Source organism: Orycteropus afer, unplaced genomic scaffold, assembly GCF_000298275.1.
Source record: "Orycteropus afer afer isolate SDZICR_OR568_19922 unplaced genomic scaffold, OryAfe1.0 scaffold00055, whole genome shotgun sequence".
Lineage (NCBI taxonomy): Eukaryota > Metazoa > Chordata > Mammalia > Tubulidentata > Orycteropodidae > Orycteropus > Orycteropus afer.
Genome location: NW_006921642.1, coordinates 3,661,431 through 3,673,714, shown reverse-complemented (window position 1 = coordinate 3,673,714; position 12,284 = coordinate 3,661,431). Strand labels below are relative to the sequence as shown.

At 36.7% G+C, this 12,284-nt stretch overlaps 1 protein-coding gene across 1 annotated transcript in view; it reads left to right on the top strand.

Annotated features, from left to right (window-relative positions):
• MYO16 (myosin XVI) overlaps positions 1-12,284 on the top strand; it is a 974,663-nt gene that overhangs the window by 592,197 nt on the left and 370,182 nt on the right. Inside the window, exon 20 of the mRNA XM_007938926.2 lies at positions 2,564-2,636. Coding sequence (XP_007937117.1) covers positions 2,564-2,636 — 73 coding nt within the window. The remainder of the gene's footprint in view (positions 1-2,563; positions 2,637-12,284) is intronic.

Here is a 12,284-nt window from a genome sequence, read left to right as displayed (position 1 = left end):
GGACCATTTCCTGGAGAAGGATGTCATGCTTGGTAGGTTGGAGGGTTGACGAAAGAGGGGGAGGCCTTCAACGGGATGGATTGACATGGTGGCTGTGATGATGGGCTCAAGTATAGCAGGGATTGTGGGGCTGGTGCAGGATCGGGCAGTGTTTCGTTCTGCTGTGCATGGCGTCTCTATGAGTGGTAAATGACTCGACAGCACTTAACAACAACAACAACAGCATATTGGATTAGGGCCCACCCTACCCAACTCTGATCTCAAGCTACCTAATTACTTCTGCAAATAATCTATTCCCAAATAAGGTCAAGTTTGTGGGTACCAAGGGTTAACACTTGAACATATCAGTTTATTCACTCCTATTGCCATCAAGTCAATTCTGACTCATAGTGACCCTATAAGAATAGAATTGCACCATAGTGTTTCTAAGCCCTTCTGGAAGGAGACTGTCTCATCTTTCTCTCATGGAGTAGCTGGTGGGTTCAAACTGCCAACCTTTTGTTTAGCAGCCAAATGTATTAACCACTGTGTCTTGAGAACTCCTGAACATTTTTGGAAGCACAAATAAACCATAGCAAGCATTCACCAAATTATACTATCAATAAGCTGACTTGCTCAATTAAAATAAGGTTTTCTTTGTTTTTATTAAAAACGTGCACTTACTGTGGAGGCTAACTGACAATTCCTTCACTGGTTGCCTCCAGTCTGTGAGGGGAACTTGAGACAAGGGGTGTGATACCAATATCACACATACGTTTGGGAGTTCCTATTCTTTGACCTAAAAAAGTACCTGAGGCTTATCATTTTCTGAAAATACTCGATAAGTTAGGAAAAGGATTTGTGCTTGCTGCCAAATTGAGCCAAAAACTGGTTGAAGGTAGAGATGGTGTCCAGAACACGTGGGTGGATAGCCTTCTTGCTCCGTCTCTCCTTTATAACATTGTGCATGCAACATCATTCCTGCACACAGTACTTCCTTGTATTTCTCTTCTGCTGGAAATATTTATTAAAAAGTTAAAAAGAGAGTTTATCATTCAAGTGAAAAGTGCAGGTAATTAGCCTATATAAGAAAATACAGTGATGAGGAGGAAAACTAAAGCTAAAATTTTACTGAGCACCTTGTATTAAGTGTTACATTTTAAAATGGCTTATCTCATTTAACATCTACAACTATCCTATGCAATATTTTTTCCCCTATTTGTTAAAATTTTATTTCTTTGCCATTTTAATGAGATTGAAATTTTAATGTCTAAAGAACTCTGGTGGTACAGTTGTTAAGCACTTGGCTGCTAACGGAAAGGTTGGAAGTTTGAAACCAACAGCCACTTCATGGGAGAAAGAGATGGCAGTCTGCTTCTATAAAGATTTATAGCCTTGGAAACCCTATGGGGTGGTTCTACTCTGTCCTATATGGTTGTCATGAGTTGGAATGTACTCAATGACAATGAATTTGATTTTTGAGTATTAACTGCTTATCTTCATTCTAATAACCATCATCTTCAATAATGTAGTGAGTTGTAAACAACCACTATTAACAAAAAATGACAGTGCCCACTTACCGGAGACTCACTATATATCAGCTAGTATCCTGGTGCTTTCTTTTATCACTTAAAATGATAGGTGGAAGAGGTAGGGGTATATGCCTTCCTGGTATCCTGCATTTCAGAGTCATCTGTCATCTGAAAGCTTTTTGTGCAGAGAACAACTTTTTGCGCTCTTTCCCAGCCCTCCCTCCACCACACACACACACACACATACACATACACACACACAGAATCATAGTTGTTAGGGCCACTGTTACTGACCCAGGTTTTTCTTACTTCTTACCACACCACCATGTGGATTCAGAAGTCTGTGATTTTATCATCCAAAACCAATCCAAATCCACTGCCATCATATCAGTTCCAACTCATAGCAAACCTATAGTTAATTTCAAAAGCAATAATTTCTATTGGAAAAAGTATGACAAGTTACTCAGCTTGAATTCCTTAAATTTTACTCTAATTTTTCATTTTCTTCTTTTGTAAGCATTTATAAAGATCCTAATATAATCTTGAAGTGCTTAATTTGATATATCCAGGCATGCGACTTAATTATGCTTTACTGTATACTGTATACTTTACTGTATACTGTACTCACATTTGATGAAGAAATTGCTTGCTTTACTGTTTGTGTAGCCTGAAAGGATACGAGTACTTTCTTGCGAGGACAACTTGAAATGTACTCTGAAGTTCCTTAAGGCAAAGCAAGCCAGTGTAAGAAGACAGACAAAAGAACTGTTTTAGAGGCATGAATATTAAACCACCCATATATTGTTACATTTTTAACTTAGAAATCATTGTGTGTTTATTGACATATTTATGTTTGAGTCAAAGCATTATTTTCTTTGCCAAATTTCAGAGTTTTCTACCAAATTCTAAGGTAATTACTTGAATATTTTTAGCTCAATTTGACAGTGACTTGCTACGTGACTGGATTTCTCTGACCTTAAGTGGCAGTGAGCAGGAGGTCATATGAGAGCATTGAACATGCCCACTCATTCTATTTTATTATTTTATTTAAGCATACAGACACTGGATATTGGAATATTGGACATCTTTGGTTTTGAAGAATTTCAAAAGAATGAATTTGAACAAGTAAGTAAGCTTTCTTTTGAAATTTTATAAACTTTAACGATTTTACATATATATGTGTGTGTGTTTTTTTAATTCAATAAGATCATTAGTATGATTACTTGTAAATATGGAATTAAAATAAGTATTTTGCTTTTATGCTATTAGATGATTATCCCTAAATTGATGACATATTCATCATTTGTATGTGGTCTTATAAACAACTGGCATAATTTTTTTTTTTTTTTTTAATAAAAGTACTTGTTTTAAAAAATAATGTTAGATGAAGACCTGGGTTGTACTTAATGGAAATGCTATTTCAAGTAGGTCAAAGAGTGGGAGGATGTCTGGATTTGAAATCAGAGCAAAGGTCTTCAGAAGCCTTGGCCAAAAATCACAGTGGAAAGACTCCATTATGCTAAATGCTGTGATTTGTATATTCACCTCTATGTGACATTCATACATATGACTTTTGGAATTCAACAAAAACACGTTTAAGGTGCACTGATTATTTTTATTTCATTTATAATTTGAGACGTTTTGAAAAACAACAAATTCTTCTGGTATTTTAATAGTACTTCATGAAAAGCTTTATCAAATTAGATATAAGAATTAAATATAATTGCTTAATTAGGTATTAAGTGAGAGAGAGAACTCAGCAAGCAGAGAAAGAAAATGAACTAGTAAAAGGCACAGGGAAAAAGGTAGAAAATCACACTGCATTATGTCACATGAAGAATTAGAAATATGTAGTATATAAAACTTTTACTAATTATGTGACATGTTTAGCTTTATTATTTTAAGGGAGATATTGTGGTGGTTATGAATTATATGAAGAATTAATCAGACTTTTGTGATCTGCTAGCAGAGTGTTTTTATTGTGATTTTGGTAAAAGTTTACAGAGCAGATTTTGTTTTCCATTCAACAGTTCATAATATAGAGTTCGTGTCATGACATTGTTCGCAATCCCCATAATGTAACACCTCTCTTTCCACTTCCTCCTGTACTTACTTACCTCTTCCCTGTGTCCTTCTTTCCTATGCATTCTTGCCCACTGAGCTATCTCCCTGTGCAAATATCCATTGCCACGGAGTCAATCAATTCTGACTCATAGCAAGACCCACTGGGTTTCCAAGGTGGTAAATCTTTATGGAAGTAGGGTGCCCTGTCTTCCTTCTGAGTAGTGGCTGGTGGGTTTGAATCACGAACTTACTAACTACTTACTGGTTAGTAGTCAGATACCTTGGGCACTGACTGCACCACCAGAACTATAATCTCCTGTGATTGATTGTTCTACAGAATGTATCTACCTGGTATAAATAAATGTTCAACTTACACTCCTGTCCATTGTTTGGCTGGAAGCCATAAGAGTGAGTTCAATTCAAGGCCTAAAGGATGACTAGGGGCCAAAGTCTCGGGGAGCAGAGTGGTTTTTGCAAAGATGAAGAATCTATATGAGCATTGGTTTCCTCCTCTGTGAAATGGGAATAATAGTATGCCCATAGAGTTGTGAGATTAAATGAATTATGCAAATAGCATTCTGCTATAGTTAACTAGCTCATCATGTATAGTTAGGAAAAGGTGAAATACTGCTGTTATAAATGGGAATATTTCTGAATGTGTTAAAACCCAGCCAGTTTTATTTCTAGAAAATTGGTGCATCATCCTGTGGGTAGATCCTAAATCATGTTGACTCACCTATCCAGAGTGAGTCAGCATGAACCATGTTCTTTACAAAACCTGACAAGCCCAGTTTCAAATAAGATCAACGAGGCTGTCTTTATTTTCCTCTCATACTTTAAAATCTATGGATTAATGAAAAAAGGATGACTGGAGTTTTTATTGATTTATTTTTTACTACTCTGGTAGCATAGTGCCTAAGGTACTTGACTGCTAACCAGAAGGCTGGCGGCTCAAACCCACCAGCCACTCCTCGGAAGGAAGGTTGGGCAATCTACTTCCATAGTGATACTGCCTCGGAAACCCAAGGAGGGGTCGCTATGAGTCAGATCTGGCTTGATGGCACATAACAACAACAACAACACCATAAGAAAAATAGTGACAAACCTAAGGATGAAGTCAGCTAAAAAGTGACCCATAGAATACACAATGGTATATGCATGTCTGCAGCCTGCCTCTTCTTGTATATTTCTCAGCTCAAGTGTTTGAATGCTTTACAGCAATGGAATTGATTCCTTACATTTATGCCTTAGTTTTTATGTCTGTAACGTTATTCATTTGTCTGTCCATCTTTTAGCAAGTGGCATGGAATGATGGCATATAAATGTGTACTACACACACATATATGCGTGTACACCAAACCAAAACCAAACTCAGTGCCATAGAGTCCTTCTCGACTCATAGGGACTGTTCCTTGGGTTTCTGAGGTAGTATCTCTATGGAAGTAGATTAGCCAATCTTCCTTCTGAGGAGTGGCTGGTGGGTTTGAACTGATTCTTAGACATAAATTATGAACAAAAAGAAACTTTTTTCAAGTGTTTTTCTTAGCATGTTTGCATTACTCTTGTGCAAAACAACAACTAGGAGTCATCTGTTGTTGTTATTATGTGCCATCGAGTCGGTCCTGACTCATAACAACCCCTCCTTGGGTTTCCGAGACAGTATCACTACGGAAATAGATTGTCCAACCTTCCTTCCGAGGAGTGACTGGTGGGTTTGAACCACCAGCTTTCTGGTTAGCAGTCAAGTGCCTTAGGCACTATGCTATCAGAGCTTCTTATTTTACTGTTATATTATTATTATTATTATTATTATGTGCCTTATATTATTAGCTAACACCTAGTGTACAATGATGAATGTAAGTTGTAAGAGCAAGAATTCTTTCAACATGGTAAGCTCTGAATTTACCATCCTGGTTGATTGAATATTATAAATGATACATTATTATCACCTCAATCTCTGCTATGCTATAGCTAAATCTCATAAAATCTCATATCCTTTATAATGTAATGTTTCTTTCTACCTCTGTAGAAGTATTTTCTAAAACACTCAAGGAAATGCCTCTACAGTCTGCTCTCCAGCATTAAACAATCATTGAACACCAAGTATATAATGCTGGGTAAATGGAATGATAGTAAATAAGACAAAGATACTCTCTTACATGTTTTAATGCCACAGAGAAAATAATTACATGCATGAGAAATGGAAAGGCAAGGTAAAAAAATATTTCTGTCTTCAAATCTTATATATCTAGAAACTAGAAGAGTTCATGAGAAAATTACTACACACAGTAAAAACACCTAGCACAGTATCAGGCTATGGAATCAATAGACAAAATCTAAGAGTTTTATATATATTAAATATAACTTGTTAAATGTAATAGAAAAGAGCACAACATTTACATTAAGCAAAATAGGTAAATGATCTGTATGAAGAAAAATGAACACCTGAAGTTCATAAAAATAGACTTTAACTGAAAGACAAAATGCATTCTTATATAGAAAATTTAATATCATGCAGAGACCAATCATCCTGAAATTAATGATTTAGAATTATCCAATCCTAATACAAGTAAATAAAAAAAAAAAAAAAAGGAAAGATAGAGTTAGAACATCCCCTTTTTGCATTTTCTTATATGTAATTAATCTAGGCAATGATTTTCAATGACACTAACATTACAAAAAGAGAGGACATGCACAAAAGCCTATGAAGTACCTTTGCCAAATAATAAAGAAAAGTAGGAAGGATGGAAGGAAAGAAGAGAGCGATGGAGGGTGAAGGAAACCTTCATATAATGAAATTTCTTGATCTAACTACTAACTGACAAAACAGGAGGATAGAAGAACATGTACTCTGCAGATGTCCAAAATGGAAGAAACTGTATAACACAAACTAATTTCTTCAACATATCAAATGCAAGAAAAAAATATAAGAAAAAAGATGAGTACCATTAAAAGATATCTAAGAGATATATAAATCTATTAAATAAATGGATATTCTTGGAGCTCAAAATTTTAAGACTAAGTATAAAAATTATTAGAAAATTCATGTACTATAAAATATGTTGTTGTTGTTGTTATGTGCCATCGAGCCGGACCCAACTCATGGCGACCCTTCCTTGGGGTTCCAAGGCAGTATCACTATGGAAGTAGAGTGCCCCATCCTCCTTCTGAAGAGTGTCTGGTGGGATATTTGATAAAATTAAGAAATTTTTTATTTTTATTGCATGTATAATTGTCAGAACAAACTCTGAAACTTGCTCTTGAACATAGAGCAGCTAAAGCGAATGGAAGCAATGGTGAAGTAAAAGAGTTAAGCAAAAGATGTCAAAGAGTGACTAGAGAAGACAGTAATGTACTATATTGCAATGTGAAAAAAACAAAAGGTAAGAGCATTCTTGGCCTTTCTCAAGCTGAAAGGGTTGAAGAAAATAATTCAAGCCTCTAGTTGCAATAATGAAATATTCTATGTGCAAAATATCCAACAACATAGGAAGTATCAAAAGAAGATGGAAAGAATAAGCAATCACTATACCAAAAATAATTGGTTAACATTCACCGATTTCAGGAGGCAGCATGGAATCAAGAACCAATAGAACTGAAGGAACAAATTCAAGCTTCATTGAAGACACTGGTGAAAAATTAGACTCCAGGAATTGATGGAATACTAACTGAGACATTTCAACAAATGGATGCTTCACTAGTGGCACCCACTCATCTATGCCAAGAAATTTGGAAGATCGCTACCTGGCCAACTGGGAGAGATCCATATTTGTGCACATTCTGAAGAAAAATGATCCAATAGAATACAGAAATTATTGCACAATGTCATTAATATCATACATAAGTAAACTTTTGCTGAAGATAATTCAAAAATGATTGCATGAGTACATTGCCAGGGAACTGTCAGAAGTCCAAGCCAGATTCAGAGGAGCACATAGAATGAGGGATATAATTGCTGATATCAAATCAATCTTGGCTGAAAGCAGAGAATAACAGTGATATTAACCTGTGTTTTATTGGCTATGCAAAGGCATTCCACTGTATGAATCATAACAAATTATGAATAACACTGCAGAGAATGGGCATTCCAGAACACTTAATTGTGCTCATGTGGAACCTGTACATATACCAAGACGCAGTTGTTCCAACAGAACAAGAGGCTCCAAAACCAAAACCAAACTCACTGCCGTCGAATCAGATCCAACTCATAGTGACCCCTCCTTGGGTTTCCGAGGCAGTGTCACTACCGAAGTGGGTTGCCCAACCTTCCCTCGGAGGAGTGGCTGGTAGGTTTGAACCACCATCCTTCTGGTTAGCAGTCAAATGCCTTAGGCACTATGCCACCAGAGCTCCCGAACAAGAGGATGCTGCATGGTTTAAAATCAAGAAATGTGTAAGTCAGTGCTGTAGAATTTCACCATGTTGATTTAATTTGTATATTGAACAAATAATCTGAGAAACTGGACTATATGAAGAAGAAGGCAGCATTAAGATTGGAGGAAGACTCATTAACTGTGATATGCAGATGATAGATACAACCTTGCTTGCTGAAAGTGAAAAGAACTTGAAGTACTTGCTGATGAAGATCCAAGACTACAGTATTCAGTCCAGATTACACTTTAATAAAAAGAAAACAAAAATCTCACAACTAGACCAATAAGCAACATCATGACAAGCAGAAAATATTGAAGTTGTCAAGGATTTTGTTTTACTTGGCTCCACAATGAACACCCATGGAAGCAGCAGTCAAGAAACCAGATGTTGTATTGCACTGGGCAAATCTGCTGCCAAAGACCTCTTTCAGTGGTAAGAAGCAAAGACACTTTGAGGTCTAAGGTGTGCCTGACCTAAGCCATGGTATTTTTAATTGCCTCATATTCATGCCATAGTTAGACAATGAATAAAGAAGAGCAAAGAAAAATTGATGCTTTTGAATTATAGTGTTGGTAAAGAACATTGAATATAACATGGATTGCCAGAAAAACAAATATGTCTTGGAAGTTAGCCAGAAAGTGCCATAGAAGCAGGGAAGGTGAGACTTTGTCTTACATTCTTCAGGAAGGACCAGTCCCTGGAGAAGGACATCATTCTTGGTAAAATAGAGGGTCAACAAGAGAGGTAAACCCTCGATAAGATGGATTGACACAGTAGCTGCAACTATGGGTTCAAACATAGCAATTATTATGAGGATGGTACAGAACTGGAGAGTATTTCATCTTGTTGTGCTTGGGGTCGCTGATTCAGAACAGACTCAAAAGTACCTAACAACAACAATCACATGTGTGATACATGTACTACAAATGTGTGTTCAGCAGTCCTTATAGCTTAGAAAATTATACTAATTAATTTTTAATAAAAAGACATTATGTTTGAGAACTGCTTCAAGTGAGTCCACTTTTGAGGGTGATGGGGAAGCTAGACACGAAGCAGAATTTACCATGAGTTGATAATTGTTGAAGTTGCTTGTTCACTTTATAGCGTCCATTACAGTTATCCCTTCATTTTTGAATATGTTTTAAAGTAAGCATAATATGCTTCTTTAACTAAATGAGAACTTTGAGATTATATAAATGTTATTTGAATGAGTGCTAGAATTTTTCTTCTCCAAACATGTATTCGCAAGGCTCTGCATGCTTTAGCTTTACCCCAAAGGTACAAAAAGCAAAATGTAGAAACTAATGATATAGCATACAGTAACTTCCCCTCACAATCCTCACTAGACACGTGACATGGAAATCTATATAATAAAACCCTGGAAGGTATAGAGTGTAGTAAGATGACATATGAACAATCTGCTGACGAATTTAGAAAATTTGGAGAGAGAACGAAGTTGTTCAAAGCAAAAGCTTCTGTCACACAAGATAAAATTGTGATATATAATCTATCTTCAATCCAGACTTTAACTAAACTGATTTTGGGAAAGTTGTCAAGAATTCAGAGCATCTTCCTGTGTGACACTGTTTTCTGAAATATGAGATTTACTGGAAAATCCGGGTCAACAATAAGTTAGACTAGACCTAGATGTTCAAAGAGTTTAGAAAAATGTAAGTAATATCTTGAGTTCTTAAGTTTTATAGAATGAAATTGTATAGTTTGGCAAGCTCAATCTCATTTTTTTTAGAAAAAGGCTATAACTCTTAATAGTTATAATAGTAATAAGATATAGTTTTGGTTTGACATTTAAGGTTTAAAGATTATCTGAGAGCAGTAGCTTCAGAGCTTTATGCAGCTTTACTGGCTTAAGGAAGTCTAGAGTCCACTGAGAATTTGAAATTGTGTTCCACTTCCCCACCCCCCTTTTATTCTTCTATAGAATCTTTGCCCAAAATGTTCAGTAACAGTTGTCAGGCATGATCCAATTTTTTCTTGGCTCATAATACTTTATTGTTGTGTGTTGTCCAGTCAGACCCAACTCATAGTGACCCCTCCTTGGGTTTCTGAGGCAGTATCACTATGAAAGTAGATTGCCCGACCTTCCTTCCAAGGAGTGGCTGGTGGGTTTGAACTGCCAACCTTCTGGTTAGCAGTCAAGTGCCTTAGGCACTATGCTAAGAGCTCCTTCTCTCATAATATAGGAATAAAAAAAAATCAGGAGGGTTGTGTGGCAGGGTTGTATCCTTTCACCACACTTATTCAATCTACATGCTGAGCAAATAATCCAAGAAGCTGGACTATACAAAGAAGAGCACAGCATCAGAATTAGAAGAAAACTCATTAACATCTGCAATATGCAATATGTTGAAAGTGAAGATGACTTGAAGCACTTACCAGTAAAGATCAAAGACTACAGTCTTGTCTTTGTGCATAAAGAGAACAGAAATCCTCACAACTAGACCAATAAACAATATCACAATAAACAGAAAAAAGACTGATGTTGTCAAGAATTTCATTTTACTTGGATCCACAATTAACCCGTGGAAGCAGCAGTCAAGAAATCAGACATCATTTTGCATGGGACAAATCCACTGCAAAAGACATCTTTCAAGTGTTAAGAACCAAAGATGTCTCTTTGAAGACTAAAGTGTGTCTAACCCAAGGTGTGGTGTTTTCAATCGCCTCATATGCAAGTGAAAGCTGGACAATGAATCAGGAAAACCAAAGAAGAGTTGATGTCTTTGAACTGTGGTGTTGGCAAAGAATACTGAGAATACCATGGGTGGCCAGAAAGAAGAACAAAACTGTCCTGGGAGCAGTGCTACCAGAATGCTCTTCGGAGGCGAGAATAGCTAGACTTTGTCCACCTACTTTGGTCACGTTGTCAGAAGGCATCAATCCCTGCAAAAAGATACTGTTCTTGTTAAAGTAGAAGGTCAGCAATAATGGGAAGACCCTTAATGAGAAGGATTCACACAGTGGCTGCAATGATGGACTCAAGCATAGCAAAGATGGTGAGGATGTCTCAGGACCAGGCATCAGGCAGTGTTTCATTCTTTTGTACACTGGATCCCTATGAGTAGGAGCTGACTCAAAGGCACCTAACAACATAATAAAGGATGCAATTGTTCGTGGAAGGAAGTAGACATATATTCATTTCTTCCTCAGATTCCTGACTAATCTTCTTCTTTTACTATTCCAAGTGAATGAGGATCAATTGTACCTTGGATAGTTCTTGCAAGATTTTAAGAATCCAGGCACAGAACGATGAACTAGGAAGTACTGAAAAGCATTATTAGGCCAATTGACTTGGATGTTTCATGAAATCATTGTGAAAACATGCTCAACAACTTTGGACATCAAAAAGATGCAAATTAAAACCATGAGACATACCCTTTCACTCTGTCTAGGATGGCTAAGTGGAGCTCTGGTAGCATAGTGCCTAAAGCACTTGACTGCTAACCAGAAGGCTGGCAGTTCAAACCCACCAGCCACTCCTCCGAAGGAAGGTTGGGCAATCTACTTCCGTAGTGATATCACCTCAGAAAGGAGGGGTCGCTAGGAGTCAGGGCTGACTCAACGGCACACAACAAAAATGAAAAAACAAAAACAGTATGGCTAAGATTAAAGAAATAAATAAATAGATAAATAAATAAATAAAATTGATATTTGTGAGTAATTGCAACCCTTATCCATTGATGGCACGAATGCAGAACGGTACAAAAAGAGAAAACATACATAAAAATCTATCAAGTATTGTTGTGGAAAACAGCATGGCAGTTTCCTCAAAAAATTAAAACAGTGTGGTGCATCAATCCTGACTTCTGAGACACCTCTGGATGGTTCAAACACAAAACCTCTTGGCTAGAAGTCAAACACTTACTATATTTTTCGCAAATAATGTGTCTATGCAAATAACATGCATAAACATATAATGCACATAGTGTGCATAGGAAACTAACGTGCAAGAGAGTTGTGCACTTTGTAAAAAACTGTATAACATGCAGTCAATTTGCCAAAAATACAGGAACCATTTGCATCACTCAGAGACTATTATTATGTATGTACCAAGTGCCAAGACTTGTAGTAGGTAAGAGATATACAGATATAGTCCAGTGTGTGTATGTGTGTATATAATTAAATCAGTTGACCTGACTGCTAACCAGAAGGCTGGTAGTTCAAATCCACCAGCCATTCCTCAGAAGGAAGGTTGGGCAATCTACTTCTGTAGTGATACTGCCTTGTAAACCCAAGGAGGGGTCGCTACGAGTCAGATCTGACTTGATGGCAGTTAGTTTTTTGAGTATAAATATGATAACAACTATTTTTAATTGT